This window comes from Theropithecus gelada, chromosome 15, assembly GCF_003255815.1.
Source record: "Theropithecus gelada isolate Dixy chromosome 15, Tgel_1.0, whole genome shotgun sequence".
Classification (NCBI taxonomy): Eukaryota; Metazoa; Chordata; class Mammalia; order Primates; family Cercopithecidae; genus Theropithecus; species Theropithecus gelada.
Genome location: NC_037683.1, coordinates 74,877,794 through 74,905,185, shown reverse-complemented (window position 1 = coordinate 74,905,185; position 27,392 = coordinate 74,877,794). Strand labels below are relative to the sequence as shown.

The 27,392-nt window shown below is 40.7% G+C and overlaps 1 protein-coding gene across 7 annotated transcripts in view; it reads left to right on the top strand.

The window, feature by feature from the left end:
- KDM4C (lysine demethylase 4C) overlaps positions 1-27,392 on the top strand; it is a 463,944-nt gene that overhangs the window by 138,565 nt on the left and 297,987 nt on the right. For all 7 annotated transcript variants that reach the window (XM_025358671.1, XM_025358675.1, XM_025358674.1 and 4 more), the window contains one exon: positions 2,541-2,734. In XM_025358671.1, the coding sequence (XP_025214456.1) occupies positions 2,541-2,734 (194 nt within the window). The remainder of the gene's footprint in view (positions 1-2,540; positions 2,735-27,392) is intronic.

Sequence of the window (27,392 nt, the reverse complement as noted above, 5' to 3'; positions counted from 1 at the left end):
CTGCAAATATGCTATTTGTCCATTAACGGGGAGAACTTCAGTAGTGAACTTAAACACATGTTATTAAATATCACTTCTGACATGCTTGACTTGTTTTTGGGAGACTTTCCAGTAAGATTTGCTAGAGAATAGTGGTGATATTTATTATATCAGTTCTAAGAATTAAATTTTATTTTATAAAAGTTTATTTTCATTTAGCTTATTTACTGCTCTGAGCAACTCTGGGAGGGTGCAAGAACCCTTGTGTTTCCATGAAGAAAGACTTGATGCTCAGAAAAGCTCTGTGACTTTCTCCTCAGTGACCTGCAGAGCTGGGGTTATAATCTAGGTCTTTTTGTCCAGCACTATTTGATCTCTACCCTCTTCCCCTTATACCATGGGTCTAGGATGTCAAGGGATTCAACCTTGGTTATTTTTAAAAGATAGTGGCAGTCAGAAATAAAACTTAGATGTCTCTATATGTAGAACTTTTAGAGAAATAGTTTGTGTCTAAATTTGCAAGCTCATTCAGTTTAAAAATGGTTCCTATAATATGGTGCTCATTTATTACTTCAGATTCATTGCTTCAGTAATGACTTTTAAATAGAACTCTATTATTAGGGTGATTGGACTGAAGTCTGATTGGACTAGAGTTAAGAGATTGCATCACTATAAATAGAGTGAGATAAAATATTTTACATAATGTGATTGAAGTTTTATGAGGTCTCAAAAGTTGGAACCTAGGATCTTCTCTAAACGGATACTTTGACCAGTTTCAAATAACAAGCTTCTCAGCGTGCGGCTTAAGTTGTAGACAGAGTGGCTACTTAAGAGAATTTGGGAATTAAATTATGTCCTTTGGCATGTTCAATTATGTTACCTGAGTCAGAGTTTCATTAGCTGCTTCATCAATAGTTTTTTAACCCCAAAGCTTTAGAAAGTAAGATTAGCACACTAATTAGAAAATCATTTAAAGACCAAAATGAAAACAGAACAACTCTAAGAGCTTTTAGTGTGTTCAGGAAATGTTAGAAGTGGTCGTATGTGAAGCCATTGGTATAGTTGTTGGAGAGGACAACCTTTGGTAGACATAGATGAATTTAATACCCTTCTTTTAGTTTTTATTTTTAAAATAGACATGGGGTCTCGCCATGTTGCCCAGGCTGGTCTTGAGCTCCTAGGCTCAAGTGATCTGCTTTCCTCAGCCTCCCAAAGTGCTGGAATTACAGGCATGAGCCACTGCACCCGGCCAATGCCCTTCTCTAATAGTGCATTAGCACGAAAAGGTTGGAATGGCTTTAAAGGCATTTCAGTTTCCCCGTGATTACATAGGAATGTGCCTAGTCTCTGTTATTTAGAATTTGATAAAAATATATGGGAGAAATGTATAGTTTGTAAAAACTTCTAAGCAGTTGTGAACTGTAGTGAATTCATAAGTGATTGGCTGGGTGCAGTGGCTCACGCTTGTAATCCCAGCACTTTGGGAGGCCTTGGTGGGTGGGTCACTTGAGGCTAGGAGTTCAACACCAGCCTAGGCAACATGGTGAAACTCCTGTCTCTACTAAAAATACAAAACATTAGCTGGGTGTGGTGGCCTGCACCTGTAGTTCCAGCTGTGTGGGAGGCTGAGGCATGAGAATTGGTCAAACCTGGGAGGTAGAGGTTGCAGTGAGCCAAGATTGCACCACTGCACTCCAGCCTGGGCGACAGAGTGAGACTCTGTCTCGGGGGAGGAAAAAAGATTGTTAAGTTCTAATCAAACCAGAATCTTTTCCTGTCACCTTAACTCTTATAGTAGTGACTCTAACCTTCCCTTGCTCTGCCATCACCATCCGTATTGGGTTACTGTTATAAAACTACATTATTCCAGCAATTTTACCAAAGTTTGGGTAAGTATTTTTAGTAGGCATTGTGTGTTTAAATTTTTCCACTAACATAAGAGGTTAATATTTAGTTGAAGCATTAGTAGAAGCACAGTGATCAGTGGATACTGCCAAAAGTTTTTCCAATAATTAGAGTGGAATTTTGAGGAAACAGTGTATTACATGCTAAGATTGAATGGTTGGGGATGGGAGAAGGATAACAGAAGACATATTTTGCTATTGGTTTCTTGATGTGATATGTGATGGTGAATATTACCTCTAAACTAATGTGCAAAAAAATCTCAAGAAAACCCAAATCTAAAAACCCCCCAAACAAAAAAGTGTGCCAAAGAGGGAAAGCCCATGCCAGATCATCTGCTTTGAATCAGTAATTTTTTGCTGACAGCCACTGGGGAGTGGGGCTGTAACTTTCATTTCCATTTGATATCGGGAAGCTATTTGTTATAAATTTCTACCAAATAGTTATATGGAACCCCATTATGCTGGTAGTAATCTTTGACTAATAATAATGGATATATGTGTGTGGCTCATGAATAGGGATTGTTTTATTTTTCAATTTTCAGTGAATTAGAATATACAGTGTAATGATTTTGGTGGATAGTGGTTTGATTAGTAAATGCTATATTTCATGGTTTGGTAAGATTTGATTTCTCTCTCTTTTTTTCTCTGTCATTCCAGGGTGTGGATGAATGGAACATAGCTCGCCTGAATACAGTCTTGGATGTAGTTGAAGAAGAGTGTGGCATTTCTATTGAGGGTGTAAATACCCCGTATCTATATTTTGGCATGTGGAAGACCACGTTCGCATGGCACACCGAGGACATGGACCTCTATAGCATTAATTATCTCCACTTTGGAGAGCCCAAGTCTTGGCAAGTTACTCGTTTAATGTTCATTTGCTTTGGAGTTTTGAAATTTGGGCATCAGGCACATATTGAAGAGGATTTTGTTCTTTGATTTAGTGGATTCAGATTTATGTGAGCTGTAAGGAAGTTTTTGACCGTAATAATTAATTGTCTTCTATTCTGTCTGGGATTGTGCTTGGGAACCATAAACCCCGTGGTAATTTGTACAGTCATGCACTGTATAACAACGTTTAGATCAATGAGGGACCGCATATACAATGGTCATCCTGAGTTTACAATGCAATTGGAAGACTCCTTTTCCATGTTTAGATATGTTTAGCTACATAAATACTTTGTAGATAAGTACTTTGTGTTAAAATTGCCTACAATATTTAGTACAGTACAGATTTGTATCCTAGAAGCAATAAGCTATGCCATATAGCCTAGGTCTGTAGTAGATCCACCATCTAGATTTGTGTAAGTCCACTCCATGATGTTCACACAATGGCGAAATTGCCTTACAACATATTTCTCAGAAAGTATCTCTGTTATTAAGTGATACATGACTGTATATGTAAAGTTGCCTGTAGTCCACTTTGTGAGCCATGAATTGGTAGATAATTTAGGCTCCAAGAATTTGTTAGGCGTCTTTACTTCTTTGAGCATTTGTTGGATTAGGTATGTGGGAGGTAGTTAGAAGTGAAGAGTTGACTTCCTTGGTGTAGTTTCAAATAGTCTTCATGATCTTCTAGTTCATCCTCCTCTAATTATTTTTATTTTATTTTAATTTTTTTTGAGGTGAAGTCTTGCTCTTTTGCCCAGGCTGGAGTGCAATGGTGCGATCTCGGCTCACTGCAACCTCCGCCTCCCAGGTTCAAGCAATTATCCTGCCTTAGCCACCTGAGTAGCTGGGATTACAGGCCCAGCTAATTTTTTGTATTTCAGTAGAGACAGGGTTTCCTTGTGTTGCCCAGGCTGGTCTTGAACTCCTGAGCTCGGGCAGTCTGCCCACCTTGGCCTCTCAAAGTGGTAGGATTCTAGGCATGAGCTGCCACACCCAGCGAATTTTTTAAATTTTTTATTTCTATTTATTTATTTTTTCGAGAAGGGTCCCACTCTGTTGCCCAGGCTCGAGTGCGGTGGTGCAATCTCAGCTCACTGCAACCTCTGCCTCCCGGATTCAAGCGATTCTCCTGCCTCAGCCTTCCGAGTAACTGGGATTACAGGTGTGCACCACCACGCCTGGCTGATTTTTGTATTTTTAGTAGAGATGGCGTTTCACCATGTTGGCCAGGCTGGTCTCAAACTCCTGACCTCAGATGAACTCCCCGTCTCACCTTCCTAAAGTGCTGGGATTACAGGCGTGAATCATCCGCACTTAACACACAGGGCCTGGCTATAGGATCGATGCCCTGTAAAGAATTCTTGTATTGAATCAGGAGAGTGTTAAATTATTTTGGATCAATCTGTTTAAGGGCAGGCAAGGAAACATTTAATAAGAAAGATTCTTGTCTAGGCCAGGTGCGGTTGCTCATACCTATAATCCTAGCTCTTTGGGGGGCCAAGCTAGGCGGATCACTTGAGCCCGGGAGTTCAAGACCAGCCTGGGCAACATGGCAAAACTCTTTCTACAAACAAGAATACAAAAATTAGCCGGTCATAGTGACTCACGCCTGTAGCCCCAGCTGCTCGGAAGGCTGAGGTGAGAGGATCACCTGAACCCGGGGAGGTCAAGGCTGCAGTGAGCTGAGGTGGTGCCGCTGCATTCCAGCCTGCACAACAGAGGGAGACACTGTCTTTAAAAAAAAAAAAAAAAAAGCCTAAAAGGTAACTATTAAGAATACTAAGTTTCCTGAGTTACTATACATAGATATGTACGGCTCCAGGTGGAAGCTCTGAGACATACATTTCTAGCCACCGTGTGTGGCAGGTTTGCCGAGTAAGTGTTCATGAACACAGGTTTGTACTGAAGAGACTTCAAAGCAGCTGATGATTTATTTGAACACTTCTGGCTTGAAGGTTTAGGGGAAAAGTATCCTTAGAGTAAGCGGATAGAGAACTGCTTTGACAGTCAGTGGTAAAGTATTATTTTCTTGGAATGAATATGAACTTTGGAGCCAGAAGTCCTGTTTTAAAATCCAAATCTGTCACTTACTGGGAATGACTTAGGGCAGATCACTACTTTCCTTTCATCAGGAGTTTCTTTCACTGCCAAATGGAGGCATGATTTATTCTCTGTCTACTTAAAGGACATCTAGGAGGGTCCAGGTATATACTGTGTATAAAAGTACTTTGTAAACTGTAAAGTATTATACAAATACTCATAATTACTATTATTTTAATAACCATGAAAATAATTTTTTTTTTTAGTCATAGTAGTTGAAGTCTGAACTTTCCATAGTGTATGTATTTATAATAGAATAGGAGTTTCAGTGATTAAAAAAAAATGTGATTCTCCTTTCCAAGCCTCTTGTGTGAGTAAGGTTAACTGCTGGAGGATACAGAATTCAGATGGTACCTTGAGTCTTTCTTTCCCAGACTGGGTACAAACAAAATGAATAAGAAACTTTCAGATTTACTCTGTAGAGAATGAGGGAGACGAGGTGTAAGAGGATGTGTTTTAAGCTGTGAAAAGGTCTAAAATCAGGAAAGGTTTTCCTGAAGGTTTTTAGAAAATTAAGAATGGGTTGTAGCATTTTGGACATGGTTAAATTTCATTCAGTAAACTGAGATTTTGTTAAAATACTGTGTAGCAGTTAAGAAGTATCCAATTATTCAGGATAGACACACGTTAGTTCAAGGCTTTCTCATTAGATCTTTTGATCAGTGTTGTGTAGTACTTACCAGCACAGGTTTTTGTGTCAGTCTTGAGTTTTGTGTTCTGGCATTCCTCTTTACTGAGCATGTGATCTTAGGCAATTATTAAATAACCTCCATGCCTCAATTTTCTCTCTTAAACTACTCAGATGGTTTTGGCACCCACCTCATAAGGCAATTGAGTGAATTAAGTAACATACTGTGTACAAAGCACATATCACAGCTGGAGATGTAACATAGTGCTCAATAGATGCTAACGTTTCATACATTCATTTAGCAAATATATATTGTATGTATACATGGCATGAAGTGTTGTAAACATGAACTTCTTTAATTTGTATTCATAAGTGTTCTTGGTTATAAGTGACAGCCGGGCGCAGTGGCTCACGCCTGTAATCCCAGCACTTTGGGAGGCCGAGGTAGGCAGATCATGAAGTCAGGAGTTTGAGACTAGCCTGGCCAACATGGTGAAACCCCATTTCTACTAAAAACACAAAAATTAGCTGGGCATGGTGGCGCATGCCTGTAGTCCCAGCTACTCGGGAGGCTGAGGCAGGAGAATCACTTGAACCCAGGAGGCGGAGGTTGCGGTGAGCCGAGATTGTGCCACTTCACTCCAGCCTGGGGAACAGAGCGAGACTCCATCTCAAAAAAAAGAAAAAAAAGAAACCCAATTTAAGTATAATGGATTTTCCCCAGTGTTTGTAGCTGGGATAAACCAGGGGTGTGGCTCAGTCTAGGAAATCAGATGCTGCCGTTGGATGTCTGTCTCAGCCTTTCCCTTTATCTGTCCCTCCCTCCACTCTCTCCTACTCACCTTACCCTATCTCTTCCTGTCCTTTCTCCTCTCCATTCCTTGTTTCTCCCTTTGGGCTGGAGGAGAGAAGCTGCTTACTTATAACTAAGTATTTGATTATTGTTGAATTATATAATTCAAGTCTTATTTTTTAAAAGAACGAGCAAGTTATATGGTGCCAACTTGATCTAAGCGTGTTTAATGTTGTACATCTCCATTAAAATGTGAGCTCTGGGAGTTGGGGAGCCCCACTATCCATTCATTCATTGTGTGGTTTAAATTTTCTTTTTTATAGAGAAGGGGAATTGCTGGGTTGCCCAGGCTGGCTGTGAACTTCCCGGTTCAAGTGATCGTCCCGTGTCTGCCTCCCAAAGTGCTGGGATTATAGGCATGAGCTACCGTGCCTGGCCCCACCAGTCCTTTAACTAGCATGTCTCTAGTGCCTGGCACAGCATTTGGCATGAGCCTGGCACTTGGTAGATACTCAGTAAACATCTGCTCAGTGAACAGTCTTACTGAAGGAACTCTTTATTTGAAGATCAAAAAACAAAAAAAAATCTAAGAACATTAGGGATTAGGCAGCTTGATAGTATTTAATGATACATTGAATTAACAGCCCATGGTAATAAGTCATACTGGTTAATTTTTCTGTTTAGTAACTTTAGACCTAGTAATATGTTCTAATTTCAAATGTTAAGACTTACTGGGTGGTGTAAAGCTGCATTATTTTGCTATTTTGTGTAGAAAAAATACTCTTAGAATTAACCATGGTTCATTTTGGTTTTAATTGCTTTTTCTAGAGAAATTTGTCCTTTACATAAGAAAATACTTTTATAAATACTCTTAAGTTGAAGTAATAAAATTAGCTGCATAGGTTATTGATTAGTTTTAGGCATGTCTCTGTGTGTGTGTGTCCGTGTGTGTGTGTGTGTGTGTTGAGACAGAGTCTCACTCTGTTTCCCAGGCTGAATGCAGTGTTGCGATCATGGCTCACTGCAGCCGCAACCTCCTGAGCTCAAGTGTTTCTCCCACTTCATCCTCCCAAGTAGCTGGGACGACAGGTGTGTTCCACTATGCCAGGCTAATTGTTGTATTTTTGCAGAGATGGGATCTTCCTATGTTAACCAGGCTGGTTTTACACTCTAGGGCTCAATCAATCCTCTTGCCTTGGCCCCCCAAAGTCCTGGGATTATAGGTGTGAGCCACCATGCCCGGCCATTATATGTTTCAAAGATAGTGTTGTTACTTTGGGAGGCCAGCGCAGAAGGATTGCTCAAGCCCAGGGGTTCGAAACCAACCTGGTTAACATAGGGACACCCTGTATCTACCAAAAACAAAACAAAACAAAAACAAACCCCAAAACAGAAAAGATAATAAAATTTAAAAAGTGTTAGAAATATACCAAAAAGTATGGCATTAGCTTTGTACATAGCTGCTAGCTGTATTTGTAAGAAGAAGAGAATGCAGTGTTAACTGGTAGTAAAATATTTATTGATCAAGTGAATCATATTTTATTTAGACCTGAGCATCTAGTTCCTGAGCCTCACTTGAATGTGAACACAACCACTCTAGCACACACCCACTTGCTTGCAGCCCCAAACATTGATCTCTGTGGGCCACTGCTCAGCACAGAATTCCCTAAAGGAACCATCCAGGATATCTAGTGTTTGTGAGTTGGAAAGTCTCACTCTTTTTTCCTGAAGTGATGAGATTTTACTAATTAGTTGATTGGTAACTGGATTGTTACCGATCAAGTTTAACGTTGGTACTTTGATGATGAAATTATGAACTGGAACTAATCCTAATAATGTCTGTCAACTTGCAAAGCAAATAGTTTTCCACAGTAGCCAACTGTACTTTTTTTTTTTTTTTTTAAGACAGGGTCTTGCTCTGTTGCTCAGATTGGAGTGCAGTGGTGCAATCTTGGCTCACTGCAACCTCTGCCTCCCAGGTTCAAGCGATCCTCCCACCTCAGCCTCCTGAGTAGCTAGGACCACAGGTGTGTGTCACCACATCTGGCTAAGTTTTTTTTTTTTTTGTAGAGATAGGGTTTTGCTATGTTGCCCAGGCTGGCGTGGAACTCCTGAGCTAAGGCAATCTATCCATGCAGTCAGTCATAGCTTATTGTAGCCTCAAACTCCTAAGCTCAAGCAATCTTCCTGCCTTGGCTTCCCAGAGTACTGGATTACAAGTTTGAGCCACTGTGCCTGGCAGTAACCTGTTATGTTGATGGTAGATTTAAAGGAATGAATTGAAGAAACAGAAGACTCAGGGCAACATCTTACCCATTGTGAGACTCCCTTTTCTACCTGCTTTTGCTTATTTTGTTATTAGCAATGTTCCAGATTTACATATTAATTAATTACTGCTTAGTAAGGGCCTGTAAATTCCCCTTAGGATGCTTGTTGAATCTTTGTTGCTACTCTTTTAGTTACAACCACCACCACCACCACCACCACCCACCACCACCACCACCACCACCTACAACATTGACATCCCTTCAAATTAGTTAAATCCATAACTTTTAGGGAAAAATCAGATCAGAATATTTACCCAAATTTCTTTACTGTGTACTAGATGGAAAGCAACCATTAGTGCTGTTCACCTTGCAAATTACTGTGTTAGGGCTGGGCATGGTTGGGAGGCCTAGGTGGGCGGATCACTTGAGACCAGGAGGTCAAGACCAGCTTGGCCAACATAGTAAAACCCTCTGTCTACTAAATATGAAAAATTAGCCGGGTATGGAGGTGTGCACCTGTAATCCCAGCTACTCAAGAGGCTGAAGCGTGAGAATCGCTTGAACCTGGGAGGTGGAAGTTTCAGTGAGCCAGGATGGTGCCACTGCACTCCAGCCTGGGTGACAGAGTGATTCTGTCTCCCAAAAAAAGAAAAAAAAAATTACTGTGTTAGTCGTTAACAAGTTATTTTACTCAGCTTTATCATTTTTTTGGTATCTCTTTTTTTGTTTTCACACACTGCTTAATGTCGTCGTTTAGACTGGAGTTTGTAGAAAATGCATGCTATTTAATATTTTTTTGCAAAAATTGTTATTTGCCTATAGTATATAGGAAAGTTGCTTTTTTCATGATTGCATTTCTAAAGCTAGGATTACAAATAGATTTATAAATGTTGTTACTCCAAATGTCTTCATTTTTTATAAGCTTGCTTTTTAGTTAGTAGGGTTTGAACAAGGTTGTAAAGTGTGTTGTCTTTGGTGACTCCATTTCATTTAGTGAAGTCCTTTGATGTTTGCCAGGAACTATACTAATCACTGTTAGAAGTCATCTCTGGTGGCCGGGCACGGTGGCTCACGCCTGTAATCCCAGCACTTTGGGAGGCCAAGGCGGGCGGATTACGAGGTCAAGAGATGGAGATCATCCTGGCCAACATGGGGAAACCCTGTCTCTACTGAAATACAAACATTAGTTTGACGTGGTGGCATGTGCCTGTAGTCCCAGCTACTCAGGAGGCTGAGGCAGGATAATTGCTTGAACCAGGGAGGTGGAGGTTGCAGTGAGCCGAGATCATGCTACTGTATTGCAGCCTGGCGACACAGTGAGACTCTGTCTCAAAAAAAAAAAAAAAAGAAAAAAAGAAAAAAAGAGATAATCTCTGGTAGCAGACAATAGATGTCTCAAGTAGGTGGACTTTTTTTTTTTTTTTTTTGCCCCATTTTAAAACTGAGGACTCGCCGGGTGCGGTGGCTCACACCTGTAATCCAGCACTTTGGGCTAAAAATACAAAAAAAAAAAAAAAAAAAAAAAAAAAAATTAGCCGGGCGTGGTGGCAGGCGCCTGTAGTCCTAGCTACTTGGGAGGCTGAGGCAGGAGAATGGCATGAACCTGAGAGGCAGAGCTTGCAGTGAGCCGAGAGCTGAGATTGCGCTACTGCACTCCAGCCTGGGCGACAGAGCGAGACTCTGTCTCAAAAAAACAAAACAAAAAAAAAACCAAAAAAAAAAGAGAAAAGACTCTGAGAATTAGAGTCTTAAAGGTTTATCTAGTTATTAATAAGTCTTGCAGTTGGGATTCAAACTATTATCTGATTTTTCCTGTAGCTTTAAGGAGAAAAGAGTAAAGATGAAGGAGTAGGCAAGAAGAAAGCCTCTCTGCGTTTCTTTTTACACCATCAACTTTCTTTTAATTAGATTTTATGCAGAACTAAAAAAGAAACATGCCCCTCGTTTTGGGGGCCAGACTGTGGCATAAGTAAGAAGATTTTCAGAGGGCTGTAATGTGGCTAGATTCTAATCTTGTGATAATCGACAGGTGATGGGGATGGGGGAGCCTTTGGAGGTGTAGGCAGGAGAAATGTCTGAACCAACACCGTTTGTTTGCCACCTAAGGTTCTTTCTTTAGGTAAGTTACTTGGAAACATTCTTGAAGTCAGAAATAAAACCCCACATTTTGAAAGAGCAAGTTTTATCTTGACAGAGGGTTTTGTTTCTCTCTAGGGAATAGATGGTGATTTTTCAATTAGACATCTACTTAGATTCTGTCCCCTTCGGAAAGTACATTGGAAGAAGCTAGTCAGTCTTTGTCAGGAGTTAAGTGTACTTTATCTGTTTAACCTATCAGATAAATAACTGTTGGGTACTAGGCTTAATACCTGGGTGATGAAATAATCTGTACAACCAACCCCTATGACATGAGTTCACCTGTATAACAAACCTTCACATATACCCGTGATCCTAAAATAAAAGTAAACAAATGAAAAAAGATCTGCTAGGACTGTGACAAGAGACACAGAGTCTGAGCCCAGCTTCTGAAGGCTGTAACACAGTCCTCTTTAGTCTTCCAGTAGTACAGGGCAAATAATTTTTACATTAAAGTTAGTTTGTATGTTTCTCCATGTGTTACTTGGAATGTATTTTAATTCATGTTAAACTGATCTCAGCATTGTGTTTCTCTAGATTGAGAATAAGTTTTTGAGATTATCTGGGCTCCTTGCTTAAAATCTTACGAAGGTTGATTAACTTACCCCAGCTGACTCCTTTTTTATAAAAGTGTCAAAAATGAAAAACTGAGGATATTTGTTTAAGATGGAATATATCTATATATAATATTACAGTTATTAAAAATGTATGTTTGCTTAAGTTATTGTAAAAGCATTTCCAGCAAGTGATTGATAACTTTTACCCAAGGCACAGGCAGTAGGTGGAAATAAATCTCTGCACTGGACTTGAAACTAACAAATCTATAATTTGTAATTTTTTTTGTCACTACTTGAACCAACATTGGTCTTTTTTCTTATGATTTATATAGCTCTAATAGTCAGTTTTACCACTTTATTATGTTCTGTTCTCATAGAACTCTTCATTAATTTGTGTATTTCGGTCTTGTCTCTCCCATGAGATATTCAACTTCTTGAGAGCAGTGGCACATGTATGCTATTTTTATTTGTTGACCAGGCATCACAACTTGTGTATCATAGATATGTGCAGTTTCATGCTTCTTTCAGCTGTTGTTAGTCTAACATACTTTTAGCTTCTTAGGGATAAATATTACAAAGTCAGCCTATAGAATAATACAGTCATGCATCCTTTGTGATGCCTTGATTAGAACTAGCCTGATGTGTAGGAAATTTTAGAATTATAGGAAACTGTTTATTAGAAATTTTCAGACACTCTACCATATTTTGATTGTCAGTGATTATCACAGATTTATATTTGTTGCATAAGAGAAATCTACAGACAACATACCTCAAACTTAATATAGCCAATTGTCATGAATCTATTGCTTCCTCTCTTCTTCCCTTCCTTCCTCCTGGTGACTTTATTATGTTGTGTGGACTTCGTAGAGGATTTCCTTATTTGAGGAATCATGCATAAAGTTTCTTGAACTCATGCATAAAGTTATTTTACAATATATATATTTCTCTTTTTTTTGGTTTGTTTTCTTGAGATGGAGTCTTGCTCTGTCACCCAAGCTGGAGTGCAATGGTGCGATCTTGGCTGTAACTGCCGCCTCCCAGGTTCAAGCGATTCTCCTGCCTCAGCCTCCTGAGTAGCTGGGACTACAGGCATGTGCCACCACACCTGGCTAATTTTTGTATTTTTAGTAGAGATGGGGTTTTGCCACGTTGGCCAGGCTGGTCTCGAACTCCTGACCTCAGGTGATTCACCTGCTTTGGCCTCCCAAAGTGCTGGTCTTACAGGTGTGAGCTAACGCACCTGACCTAAAATATATATTTCTGAGAGGATATAGCAGTCAATTGTATGATCTTTGATATGATTTTCTAATCAGAGACAGAAAGCTTATTTAACAATTTTCCTTTAAGTGTGGTTAAAAAGCCGAGTGGCTTTTGGGAAGATATTATACCTGAGAAAGGACTTGAATTAGTTGGGTTGCCTTTGTTGTCTTCATGTCAGGTAAGTTATCTCTCTGTGCCTACCTAATGAAGATTAACATTATTTATGAAATGTTTGATGTTAGCAGAAACATTTGACCATTTACTGTTTATTTTTATTTTAATATTTAAGGCTTTGTGTATTTTTTTCCGTTTGCATGTTACTTGTAGTTTGGCTGCTTTGAATAAAGTGCACTTTTGAAAGCCTCTTAATTCTCGGGGAGGTTTCCAACTGTAAAGAAGCCATACAGGTAGTTTTCCCTTAAAGGTTAAATTTCAGCTGGGTGTGTGGCTCCCACCTGTAATCCCAGCACTTTAGGAGGCTGAGGTGGGTGGATCACCCAAGGTCAGGAGTTTGAGACCAGCCTGGCCTACATGGTGAAACCCCATCTCTACTAAAAATACAAAAAAAACATTAGCCAGGTGTGGAGGCGTGTGCCTGTAAACCTAGCTACTCAGGAGGCTGAGGCGGGATAATTGCTTGAACCCAGGGGGTGGAGGATGTGGTGAGCTGAGATCACGCCACTGTACTCCAGCATGGGTGACACAGCGAGACTCTGCCTCAAAAACAACGACAACAACAACAGCAAACTTCTATCGTAGGCAGTCTCCTTGAAAATGCTTCAGTAGTTTGTTGGAGTTCATTGTGGTGGAACTTTATAAGCCAGTTTTTATGGAACCCTTTAAGCCACTTTATCTTATTTGTGGATGCTGTAATTATCATTGATTTATTCATTTTCATTCATACATAATAGTTATACCTATTTTGGGGTACACGTGATAATTTAGTACATTCATATAATATATAAAGATCAAATCAGGGTAACTGGGATATCTATTACCTTAAATATTTAAAGAGGTGACAACGTATACAGAAAAGAATAGAAACAACGTAAAAACAAAAAACCCTACGCTTTAACTCCCGCCCACCCCACGTTTTGATTTTTTGTTTTCTTAATTTACATATTTTAATATTGCCTGCTTTTTAATAGGTTGCTGTAGGTACTGTTTTTGAGATAGTTTTCTTTGGGGCTTCATACTGGACTTACATGTGGATTGCATCTGACTTTCCTTGTGTAGCTATGAAGGAATACCTGAGGCAGGGTAATTTATAAAGAAAAAAGATTTATTTGGCTCACAATTCTGATGTTTAGAAAAGTTCCGGATTAGACTTCTGCATCTGGTGAGGCTCACCTGTTGCTTCCATTCTTGGTGGAAGGTGAAGGGAAGCCAGCATGTGCAGAGATCACATGGTAAGAGAGAGCGGTGGCTCATGGCTGTAATCCCAGCACTTTGGGAGGTGGAGGCGGGCGGATCACGAGTTCAGGAGATCGAAACCATCTTGGCTAACAAGGTGAAACCCTGTCTCTACTAAAAATACAAAAAATTAGCCGGGCATGGTGGCGGGCACCTGTAATCCCAGCTACTTGGGAGGCTGAGGCAGGAGAACGGCATGAACCTGGGAGGTGGAGCTTGCAGTGAGCTGAGATTGTGCCATTTCCTGCAGCCTGGGTGATGGAGCGAGACTCCGTCTCAGAAAACAAAACAAAACACAAAATCAGAGAAGGAAGGGAAAGCCAGGCTCTTTTTAACAGTTAGCTCTCATGGGAACTAATGGAGTGAGAACTCACTCATTACCATGAAGATGGCACCAAACCATTCCTGAGTGATCCACCCCGGCGATGGAAACACCTCCCATTAGGCCCCACCTCCAACGCTGAAGATAACTTTCAACGTGAGGTTTGGAGGGGTCAAATATCAAACCATATCAATACCACTATTACAGTAATAGAGTATTCTGAATTTGTTCATATACTTAATTTTACTGGTGAGTTTTGCATCTTTAAATGTTTTCTTCTTGCATGTTAGTGGGTTTTTTCCTCTCCCTGCTTCATATCGAAGAACTCCCTTTAAAATTTCTTGTAAGATGGGTCTGGTGATGACGAATTCTCTCAGCTTTGATTTGTCTGGGAAGGACTTTATCACTCCTTTATGTTTGAAGGACAGCTTTGCTGGTTACAGTATTCTTGGATGACAATCCCCATTTTTCAGCACTTTGAAAATGCCATCTCACTACTTCTTGGCCTATATTATTTCATTGAGAGATCTGTTGTCAGACCAATTAGATAGAGCTCCTTTATATGTCATTACTTCTTTTCTCTTCCTGATTTTAAGATCCTTTCTTTATCTTTGACCTTTGAGAAACTTATTGTATGCCTTGGGGTAATCTTATTTGGGTCATATTTCCAAACTTTTCTATACCTGGATATTTATATCTTTTTCAAGTTTCGGAAAGTTTTCTGTTGTTATTTCTTTGAATAAGCTTTCTACTCCTTGCTCTTGCTCAGTTCCATCTTGAACACAAGTAATTCTTAGATTTGGTCTTTGGCGGTAATTTTCTATATTTTGTCGGCAATCTTTTTTTAAAATTTTTTTCCTCCTGTGTCTATGTATGTGCCTGTCTTCAAGCTTACTGTTTCTTTCCTCTGCTTGATTAATTCTGCTGATGAGAGCCTCTGATGAATTTTTTAGTTCAGCAAATGTATTTCTTAGTCCCAAGATTTGTTTGATTTTTAAAAAATTATTTCAATCTCTTTGTTAAATTTCTTTCTTTTTTTTGTGTGTGTGATGGAGTCTTGCTCTATTGCCCAAGCTGGGGTGCAGTGGCTCGATCTCGGCTGCAAGCCGATCTCTGCAAGCTCCGCCTCCCAGGTTCATGCTATTCTCCTGCCTCAGCCTCCTGAGTAGCTGGGACTGCAGGCGCCTGCCACCATACCCGGCTAATTTTTTGTATTTTTAGTAGAGACGGGGTTTCACCGTGTTAGCCAGAATGGTCTCAATCTCCTGACCTCCGCCTCCCAAAGTGTTGGGATTACAGGCGTGAGCCACCGTGCCCCACGGTCTTTGTTAAATTTCTTTGATAAATTCTTGAATTGCTTTTCTGTGTTATCTTGGAAATCACTGGTTTCCTTGAAAGTGCTATCTTGAACTCCTGATCAGAGAGCTCACATATAACTATCTTATTAGGGCCAATCAGTCACAGGTTTCTCGCTTTGTCTATTTGAGAAGGTCATGGTTCGCTGTTTGCTATTGTTTCTTGTGGATGTATGTATATGACTTTGCATTGTTATAGGCTTAATTATTTATCTTAGTCGTCTCTTCTCTTCTCTTCTTTTTTTTTTTTTTTTTGAGACAGTCTTGCTCTGTCACCTGGACTGGAGTGCGATGGTGTGATCTCAGCTCAGTGTAACGTCCGCCTCCTAGTTTCAAGCAATTCTGCTGCCTCAGCCCTCCGTAGCTGGGATTACCGGCATGTGCCACCATGCCCAGCTAATTTTTTTTTATTTTAAAATTTATTTTATTTTATTATTTTTTTTTTGTGAGACGAAGTCTTGCTCTGTCGTCCAGGCTGGAGTGCAGTGGCACAATCTCCATTCACTATAAGCTCAGCCTCCCGGGTTCACGCCATTCTCTTGCCTCAGCCTCCTGAGTAGCTGGGACTACAGGTGCCCGCCACCACCATGCCTGGCTAATTTTTTGTATTTTTAGTAGAGACAGGGTTTCACTGTGTTAGCCAGAATGGTCTCGATCTCCTGAGCTTGTGATCCGCTCGCGTCGGCCTTCCAAAGTGCCAGGATTACAGGCGTGAGCCACGGTGCCTGGCTGCCCAGCTAATTTTTGTATTTTTAGTAGAGATGGAGTTTCACCATGTTGGCCAGACTGGTCTTGGACTCCTGACCTCAGATGATCCGCCTGCCTTGGCCTCCCAAAGTGCTGGGACTTATAGGTGTGAGCCACTGTGCCCAGCCTTTTTTTTTTTTTTTGGTTACTATTAGATATGTCTACTTAGAGAGTCTTATAATTTACCTTGGATATATTTACCAAGGATATTCTAGACCTTTCTTTCTTTCCTTTTCTAATTTTCTACTAGGTTACTACTTCCTTTTTGATACCAGATGGTGCCTTAAGCCCAGGTTTTCCTTAGCTCTAGTAAAGGATCAGAGTGCTGCCTGTCCTGAATGGGGTATTTCCCAAAGGGTGTGAGAGGGCTAGCTAGGGGTTCATTCCCAGGAGACCTGTGGAACAAACCAGCTACAGTGTAGTACTGCTGAGCTACTACTCTGATTTGGCATCTGCTTTGGCTGAGTTGCAGAGTTTCCAGGGCTGGGACTGGTATTCCTGCCATTGCTATTTGAGTCTGGCTGTCTTCAGGGTTATTTCTTTCTTTAGGTACCCAATGCTTCCTACAGATTGAAGAAGGGGACAGGTCTCCTCCTGGGAAACCCACAATGGTGGAGAAGCTGGTTGTCCACCTTGATCTCTATTCTAGTGTAGAAACCGTGAGTTGAGGGGGGGGTATAGTTTCTGCACACTTGACTTCAGGCAGATCAAAGGAAGGGGTGCTGAGGATATAGAAGTCTCTTATTCTCTTACCATTTGCTTGGAATTTTTTTACTTCTCTGGGAACTGACTCCTTCTCATACTTGAGCTCTAGGAAATTGCTGGTGATGATTTGGTGCTGTGTGTGTGTGTATATATATATATTTGGTGCTGTGTGTGTGTGTGTGTATGTGTATATATATATACACATATATATATATATATATTTTTGCTCTGTCACCAGTCTGGAGTACAGTGGCATGATCTCAGCTCACTACAACCTCTGCCTCCCGGGTTCAAGCAATTCCCCTGCCTCAGCCTCAGAAGTAGCTAGGATTACAGGCACGCACCACCATGCCCAGCTGATTTTTTGTATTTTAGTAGAGATGGGGTTTCATGATGTTGGCTAAGATGGTCTTGATCTCCTGACCTCGTGATCTGCCCACCTCAGCCTCAAAGTGCTGGGATTACAGGCATGAGCCACCATGCCCGGCCAGTGCTGTATATTTGTTTTTGGTTTTCTGTGAGGGTTGTAGGAGGTATGAATCCAGCTTGCTTCTATAGTACCATTTTGGTATCAGAAAGCACAATTGATATTTGAATAAATGATCACTTGGAAAGGGTAATGTTCTCAGAAGATTCCTATATTAGGTAAGTTTTTTGTTGGGAAAAGTTTCCTTCAGAAAATTTTGGATATGGGCAGAATTTTATATGGGCATGTTTTTAATTTGTCATCAACTTTTTATATTCTTATATTTTAGAATCTTCTCGAAATGGCATCTTTCCCTGTTTTATTAATGCTTGATGCTGTTATAAAACATTGCATCTGTGTTTGGTGATTTATGGTTTTATCTGTTTTTCTAATTTGTTCATTAAATACTTACTGAGCACACGCCTATGTCAGGTACTAAGCTAGGTGTTAATAACACCATGGTGAACTCGACAGAATGGCTTCTACTTATGAAACTTACTTACAGTTGAGACATAAAGCTTTTAGCCCCTCCCCTCCACTTCCCCACTGTATTTTATTGCAGTAGCAGAACCCTCGTGGGCAAAATTTCAGCGGGATTAAAATCTTATATGGAATCCAGATCTTACACAGAACACTTATGTATCAACCAGAAAGAATATTTTCTGTGATAGGTCCCTACTTTGGAAAAACTTTAACACAGAGATTTTCAAAACTTTCTATACATGAAAGTTTCTGCAGAATCTCAGTATTTAAAGCAGAAAACATAAGTCAGAGCTGATCTGGATGAATGTGTGGTGAGAAGCTTTCCCCCACCAAACCCTCCCTGGAGGCACCTTGTAGAGCTGAGGCCCTATAAAGACACCAGATAAAAAGCCCCCGAGGAAAAGAACTCAGCTTGAGCTTTGCTTCTCCTTTGTGCCACCCATGGCCCATTTCCTGACAGAACGTTTAGGTGAAATAGAGAAACTCTAGCAGCCGTATGTGCAGGCAGTCTTAACGTGAGGAAACTTTAGTATGAAAATATCCTCACATGAAGAGAGTTTCCCGTAGATAACAGCATTAATCACAGGAAACCCTGGGAGCTTTGGGGTGTGACATAGAAAGCAGTTTGAAATCAGTGACCTGGATCACCTCGTTGAGCCACCCCTTAGTATCCATGAGCAATTGGTTCCAGCTTCCATTCACAATATTGAAACCTGTGGCTGCTCAGGTCCCTGATATAAAGTGCATGGTATTTACATATAACCCATGCACATCCTCCCCTATACTTTAAATCATCTCTAGATTACTTGTAATCCCTAATACAATGTAAATGCCTATAAATAGTGGTTATACCAAATTGTTTAGGGAATACTGACCAGAGAAACAGTTTAGACATGTTCAGTACAGACACAACAGTTTCCTTCCCAACGTATTTTTGATCTGTGATTGGTTAACTCCATGGATGTGGAACTCTCGGTGTGGAGGGCTGACTGTACTAGAAAAGTCACTTTACTACGGCATGTATTATCTGTTGAGGATTTTGGAGAGGTCAGGAAAGCTTTTTAAAAAGTTGTTCAGAGTTGATACCAACTAATTTAGAATACCTTTTTTTCTCATGAAAAATAGTGTGTAAGACGCTGAATTATTTTCTGTTTAGAAAATACTCAGTAGACTATGTAATATAAAATATATTATTTCTTGAAAGTCAAGTTTTGTGCAGTTACTGTCTTACTAGATTTTATAATAATGATGTTAGATAATGGTAACTTACTAATTTTTCTGATTGCTCAGGGAGTTAATTTACATGTATATGGATATCGAATTGTATTTGAAAACCTGGATTAAAAAGAACTGCCCACCTTTCTAAAGCTTAGTTATTTCTTTCTTGTAAGGATTTTTTCTCACTGTGGCTTCCACAGTTATGACTGCCTGCACACATGGTTGCTAGGGTTTCTGGTTTTCATCTGAATGTTATGTCAGGAAATGGGCCACGAATGGCGTTAAGGGTGCAGCTAAGCTCTAGCTGAGTTCCTTTCCTCAGGGGCTTTTAATCTCAAGTTCTGTAGGACCTCATTTCAGACCTCATTCTCCAGGCTGTACTCTTAGAAGCCTAGCTTACAAGGCAAGAGGACTGGCATTTAAGTGACACCTCTTTACAAACATGTTTATTGTTATTGTTTTAGCTTAGATTACTTGAGGAGTTCGCTCTGAGATTTGTGTGCCGGAGGTTTCTTGTATAGTGCTCCAGGAATAACCCTTAGCACTGCTCACAAGGGGGAAGGCAGGACTGGGCAGAAGGGGAAGTTAAACTCCAGCAGAGTCCTGGGCAGACCTAAGGGCAGTGCTGGAGCTGACATTGCTGTTCAGAATTGCCCCAAATTCAAACAAGATGGCCAAGCCTTTATACTCAAGTCTGGAACGTCCATTGCATGTAGGCCGCCATTCCCTCCCTCTTCAAGGGGTATGTTCTTGAGAGAGGGAAGCAGAGCTCATGAAGGCAGCAAGGGCCTTGCCAGGAGTGGGACTTGGCAGCCTGCCTGCAGCATCCCCTATGACCATGCTTTCTGTTTCTCACATTCATCTATTTTTAAGAAGTGAAAATTAAGTATGAAATGTTCTCCTTTCCACAGTTAACTAACAAGACTTCATAATTTAAAACGTAATGCTTAATCTTTAATAAATGCACAAGTATTAAAACTTGTTAGCACCATAAGTAATATGAAAATGTAACATAGTCACATCTATAAAATCCATAGTGGTTCAATCTTTTTGACAATTGGTTATGAGTATGCTTTGATTAAAAAGTGTATTATAAATGAACTACTTTAGGAGTTTTGAGTTTTGTGAAATATACTTTACTTTTTGATTCATAAAGTGTTTTTGTAACAAGAACTCCCTTGCATCCTCCCTGAAAAAGACAACCACTTCAGGTAGTGCTTTGCTGGTCTTGTTCTTTGTATCTGCAGTTTATTTAAAATGCCATTGTCTTGCTTGTTCATTGTAAGAGGGGGGTTTTTCCCTTGGAGGACAGATGGGCCCTGTCACTTCTTTCCTTTTGATATCTTCATAGTGCTTGTTGGGGAAACAGTGTTGGAAAATGGGTTGGAGAGTAAATCTTGTACTTTGGAATTAGGTCTGTGGTTGGGTGTCAGCTCTGTCATCCCCTTGCTTGAGTGAAGAGATGCCTGTAAGGAAGCTTTGGCTTCCTCATTAGTTAAATGGAGGTAGTAGTAGAACTTGTATTACAGCATCTTAGCATAAGCTCTGGTGTGTGATCAGTGCTCAATAAATGATGGCTGTGATGAGCTGTAATCATATTTATTGGTCAGTTCTTCTTTTTCACTGTGTTTTTGAACACTTTAATGAAGGTAGAGGGCAAGTCAGGCACACAAGCTTATGCCAGGAATGGGGCTAGGGGGATCATTTTGAGGTTGTTATCCATTAAAAATTGTCCTTGAGGGACTGGGCTTTCTTATTCGCAGGGGATGACTGTGAGCAAAACAGCAACAAGAAACAGAAACATAAATAAGGGAGGAAATGACTACTTCACACAGCCTTAGTTAGGTGCAGGGAGCATAGGACAGACCTGTTTTAGGACTGACCTGCCAGAGCATGACATGGGCCTGGAAGGAATTCTCCCCTCTGTGGTCCTGGATGTCACAACGTGAGTGGAAGCTGGGCTGTCTGTAGGTGCTGCAGCCTGTGTTGGTGAGAGCAACAGACGGACCTGTGGCAGCTGCCTGTAACAGCCCTGTGACAGATGTCTGGGCAGTGGGACAACAGAAACCATTTGTTCCTAAACACACAGCCAAGGGCTCCCGAAAGACAATAGGGAGTTTTGAGGGAGTGATCTGAGAAGTAGGAGTTAGTTTTTGAGAAGTACTCGCAAACAAGTAAGTGGACGGAGCATTATTTTGAAAGAAGTACAAAGAGGACAGTTCCTAGAGAAAACTTGAACTAGAGAAAGTAGATTTTCAAAAGTATAGATTTACCTACTATTATTGTGAAATGTTGGCTTAATGTCATTCAGTTCAAGATAGTGTTTGTATCACAACTACAGAGCTATATCAGTTTATGTTTAATTTTTGAGTAAATCACCTGAAGATATGTTTAGAGGAATTTTGCTTTCCTTGGCCTTCAAAATAAATCTTAAAAAAAATTTGTAAAAGACTTCAGTTTTAAATGCAACATAATCCTGTAAATATCTAATTAGTGTGTTCGTAGTTCATTAGTGATTCAGTTTTTTAGTGTTAGCAGTACTTTAGCAATATGCAGAATATATCAAGAAAAAGCGTACTGTCCCAAAGCTTAAATGATTATTAATTTTAACAAACCAGTAGGTACTTGAGGATATATAATGGTAGGCATTTTATTTGATGGTTTTCAAAGTATACAAAAAAAGTGCAAAGTACATTCTTATCCTCAAAGAATTTGGAATTAGCTACATAATTGAGCAACTGTGGCCCATAATTTAGGGCCTGGCTGTGGAGCAGGCACTATACAAGGTAGACAAAAATGGATAGTTTATGTGAAAATGTCTGGGTGGTGGTAGGCTTTTTCTACCTCATAGAACTCGAGACCTATCAAGACAAAAATGATGTATGCACATTGAGCAGCATCTTGCTTTGGGAAGTAGTATATAATACTACATAATATATAATTGAAGAGCTCTGGGAGGAAGAAAAGGGATGAGATGGCTGAGATTTGTAATGGTCAAAGAAGGCTTCTAGGCGGTGGAATCTGGGTGGGGTTTGAGAGGTTGTGAATTGAAACATGGAGGAGGTGTTTTGAGGGGAGGAGTCAGGTAGACACCTATGTGAGTGATAGAATAATTCTTAGTCCAGCCTATAGGGAGTGGAATGTTCATATTTAAGAAGGCTGGGGTTAAACTGGGGGGGGTCTTGAAAGCCAGGCAGTGAGGCATGACGGTTTTTAAACTGTAATAGTGACAATAGTCTAGCCGAAGGCTGATAAAGGTTGAAATTGGGGTGATACTGCTGGGAGATAGATACAAGGTTATGAGATTGTAGAGTGGATAAGACTTGTTACTGGCAGAGAAGACGAGAAATAAAGAGGTGTTGATTTGGGGTGGGTAGTTATGTAGATGTCTGTTAGGTCTGCTTGGTCCAGAGCTGAGTTTGAGTCCTGAATATCCTTGTTAATTTTCTGTCTCATTTATCTGTCTAATATTAACAGTGGGGTGTTACAATCTCCCACTATTATTGTGTAGGAGTCTAAGTCTCTTTGTAGGTCTCTAAGAACTTGCTTTATGAATCTGGGTGCTCCTGTATTGGATGCATATGTATTTAGGTTAGTGAGCTCTTCTTGTTGCAGTGATCCCATTATGTAATGTCTTCTTCGTCTTTTTTGATCTTTGTTGGTTTAAAGTTTGTTTTATCAGAGACTAGGATTGCAATCCTTAGCTTTTCTTTTGCTTTCCATTTGCTTGATAAATATTCCTCCATCCCTTTGTTTTGAGCCTGTGTGGGTCTTTGCATGTGAGATGGGTCTCCTGAATACAGCACAGGCAAAGTAGATTTAGTATAATTCTTAAGGGTCCTGTGATTTTTAGAATGGTAAATGAACATTGGATGTAATTTAAAGTCACCAGCCGCATTCGCCTTTTTAACAAGAGAGTTGTGCCTGTCCTTTGAAGCTTTTTTTTTTTGGAGACAGAGTTTCGCTCTTGTGGCCCAGGCTGGAGTGCAATGGTGCAATCTCGTCTCATTGCAGCCTCTGCCTCCTGGGTTCAAGCGATTGTCCTGCCTCAGCCTCCTGAGTAGTTGGGATTGCTGGCGTGCACCACTCCACCTCCTAGGTTCAAGTGATTCTCCCACCCAGACTCTCGAGTAGCTGGGATTACAGGCATGCACCACCACGCCTGGCTAATTTTTGTATTTTTAGTAGAGACGTAGTTTCACCATGTTGGCCAGGCTGGTCTTGAGCTCCTGAACTCAGGTTATCCACCTGCCTCGGCCTCCCACAGTGTTGGAATTTCAGGCGTGAGCCACCGTACCTGTCCCTTTGAAGCTTTGAAGCCAGGCATTGACTCCTCTATCTATGTAAGTTCTAGATGGCATCGTCTTCTGGTATGTCTAGATGGCATCGTCTTCTGGTATGTATAAGGAGGTTTCCTCCACATTGAAAATCTGTTGTTTAATGTAGCCACCTTCATGAATGATCTTAGCTAGATTTGCATAATTTGCAGCAACTTCTATTAATACATCAGCAGGACTTGCTGTTTCACCTTGTACTTCTCTCTTATGGATACAGTGGCTTTCCTTAAACCTCATGTTGCTAGAGGCCAGTTTTATTCTGCAGCTTCTTCACCTCTCTCAGTCTTCATGGAATTGAAGAGAGTTAGGGCCTTGCTCTGGATTAGGATTTGGTTTAAGGAAATGTTGCTGGTTTGATCTTCTATCCAGACCATACAAACATTCTCCATATCTGGAGTGTTTTTTGTTTTCTTATCATTCTTGTGTTTGCTGTTGTAGCACTTTTAATTTTCTTCAATAACTTTTTCTTTGCATTCCTAATTTTCAGTTTGCGCTTTCAAAATGCCCTCCTTACTATGCTAAATCATTTCTAGCTTTTGATTTAAAGTGCGAGGCATGCGGCTCTTCTTTTTTTTGAACACTTAGAAGCTACTGGAAGGTTATTAGTGGCTTAATTGCAGTATTGTTGTGTCTCAGGGAATAGCGCAGCCCGAGGAGAGAGACAGAGAGAGAGAGACAGGATCAGCTAGCCAATGGAGCAGTCAGAACACACACATTTATTATGTTCACCCACTTATGTGGGCATGGTTTGTGGTGCCTCCTAACAATCACAGTAGCTACATCGAAGATCACTGATGACAGATCATCATAACAGATATCATAATGAAAAAGATTGAAATGTGAGAATTACCAAAATGTGACACACAGATTCAAAGCGAGCATGTGCTATTGGAAGAATGCCACAGATAGGCTTACTTAGCACGGCATTGCCATAGAACTTCAGTTTGTAAAAATGCAGCATCTTTAAAGCACAACAAAGTGCAATAAAATGAGGTATGTCCATAGTAGGTTAAACAGAAATTAATAAACACTTGGATGTTATCAGAGCAGCAGGATTTAAAACTCTTAAAAGCCCTGGGTTTTTTAAAAGGACTTTTTTCCTCCTATCATTTGCTCTCATTCAGGGCATTCTGTTTCAGCTATTGTCTGACAGTGACTTATACTGATTTTCAAAACTTGTTTAGGTAAAGACTACTAGCATATTTTAATAAAGTACAAACATGTTGCTGTTTAACTTTATTACTCATTTTTCATTTTAGAAAGGAATTAGATGACATTTTTCTGGGAAAGTGGTTTATGTGGAATTTCAGAGCCCCAAGCCTGCCCAGTCTATCTTGAGCACATGTTATCTGTCACAGCCTATGGACTTTGTAGGCAGCGTAGCTCTGGGTAAGTCCCAGGAGGAATGAAGAGAAGGCAAGGATGAAGCATAGGGAGACCATGCTATAGTGAAAATGTAGACTGGCACAGTGGCTGATGGCTCATGGTGGCCTGTAATCCCAGCACTTTGAGAGGCAGAGATGGGAGGATCACTTGAGCCCAGGTGTTTGTGAGACCAGCTTGGGCAACATAGTGAAACCCTCATCTCTACATTAAAAAAAAAAAAAAGTTGATCCTGGGAGACACTTAAGTCTTGGGAGTTTGATTGAAGTAGACGTTTGATTGGATCTGGAAGTTGAGGATGGCAGCAGTTAGTCCTGAGCAGGCCAGGCTGACCCTACAGTCAGGAAATGAGGTTTGCTAACATAATCTTCCTTCCCATTTTCTGCTTTCATGATTTTTTCATCTTCTCTTTCCTTCCTCTTCTCCAGGACTTCCATCTTGGAGGAGCAGGAATATGGTTTATCATTTGAGAGTGGTACAAGTCAGCAAACACAGAATATCTGTTCTTCTGGTGCTGTATTCCGGGAGAAAGCCATAGACTCTTCCTCTTAGGGAGCTGAGATAGGATAGCAGGGAGGCAGGAAGGTAGACATACACATGTATTCTGAGTGCCACGGTGGACGCCTGCATGTGGGATTGTTGATACAGCAAGAGAGGGAGTGGGAGTTCTCTTTGGGGGGTCTTGAGCTGAGCTTGGAAAGAGGAGTGGGTGTTTTGCTGTATCTTATTCCTGTTTAGGACAGGAAGACTAATTTTGTCCTGGTACCTGGTAGATAGAACTATGAAGTTATCTTAGAAATGTAAATAGGTAATGATACTTATTTCAGATGTAAGAGAAGTGTCCCAGAGTTGAGGCATTAGAGTTCATCCCTAGTGGCGATAACTTTGGGTGTTTTGAGAAATCGGAGGTCTTCCCTTCTCTTTTACCCTCCTCTTATTCACACTAACTGCCACATGATAGTACGTGTGCCTGGTCACTTGATGTTGCTGAGGTCCACGTGCCACAATCTAGGCTTCACTCTGATAGGTCTTAGCGATATCTGTATGTGTCTCTACCCCCGCTACTTACATGGAAAATGCCTTGAGTTCTTTGAACTGCAATGCTTTAGATGTGGCAGGTGCTCAGCAACTGTCTCCTGAATTGAATTAGTTTGTTTTAAAGTGATTCTTAGTAGCAGCACATCTATCATAAAGGAAAATTTTGGGACAGTAATCCGAATGACTCAACCACCCGGTGATTTGAGTATCCTGCATTTGCTCAGGGCTGTGATGGTGCAGTAGAGAAAGAGAATATAGGGCCTGATCGTCAGGCTGCTGGAGGGTTGAGTTTTGGATATTCCAATGGGTTGCAAAAAGGTACTGTGCTTTCCTGGGATCTTTCAAATTGTAATCAGCCTTTTATGTGCCTGTCTGACCCTTGATGTTAGGATTGTTTGAACTGATATTTTTTGAACATTTTCTCAAGTTTATTGGCTGTGGGGGGCAGCAAGTCAGGCTCACCTCATTGCCTTGTAGCCATCATTTACACTTGATCTTAGCCCAAAGGCCAAGAAGTGATTTAGCCGTCATTTAATAATGAGCTCCTAAATATGACTCAGCCGATCTGTTCCACGTTGTTCTGTGAGGTAGACGAGGTCTGACAGTTGTGAAGCGGCTTGTGCAATGTCTCTTAGATGTTGCTTTCCAGTTCTTGTCGAATGTGGGTTCCCCTCTACCAGAGGAGGCTGGTTGCTGGAAAACACATGAAAACATATGCACTTTGCTGTTTTGTTGTCTTTCCTTTCTTTCTCTCTCTTCTCATGGCATGCTTTGAAACAGATTAGAGTTGTGTTTGGCTTCAAATTGCTGCAGTTGCCCATCAAGGTAGTGCCATGGTGTAGGGTTAGCAGGGGTGCTGTTGCAGAGAAGACAGTGAGTCTGGTGCTCAAATGCAATGTGACTGAGTGCCCCTGAAGCCAGGTGCCCACCTTCTTACAGGCGAGGGCTGTCTGTCAGCCTACACACATTGACTGCAGGTTTGAAAGTGCTATGTGAAGCTTTTGTTTAGAATTCTGACTTGGGCCATTCATTGTGGTATTACTGGGGAAAAAAAAAAACCTGAAGGAAAAACATAAAAAAGCATGGCATACACAAATCCATCATCTGACATCAGGAAGGTTATGGGGAGTCAGGACCAAGCAAAGATTCTTAGATATGGTAATTAGAAATCACCCCATTCTTTCGTTCATTCATCATAATGTACTGCCCTGTCAGAATCACCTAGGGAGCTTTTTTCAGAGTACGCCGGGTACTGCATCCCTGAGGGATGTGTGTTCTGCAAGAATAGTAGTATCTTTTGAGCAAGATTTTGGGGTTGTCAAGATGGTACATGGAGGCATATTGCTTCTTGACTGCTGAGTAGGGTAGTGCTCTGATTTTACTGTTCATGGCAAGAACAATGATTTGGCTCTT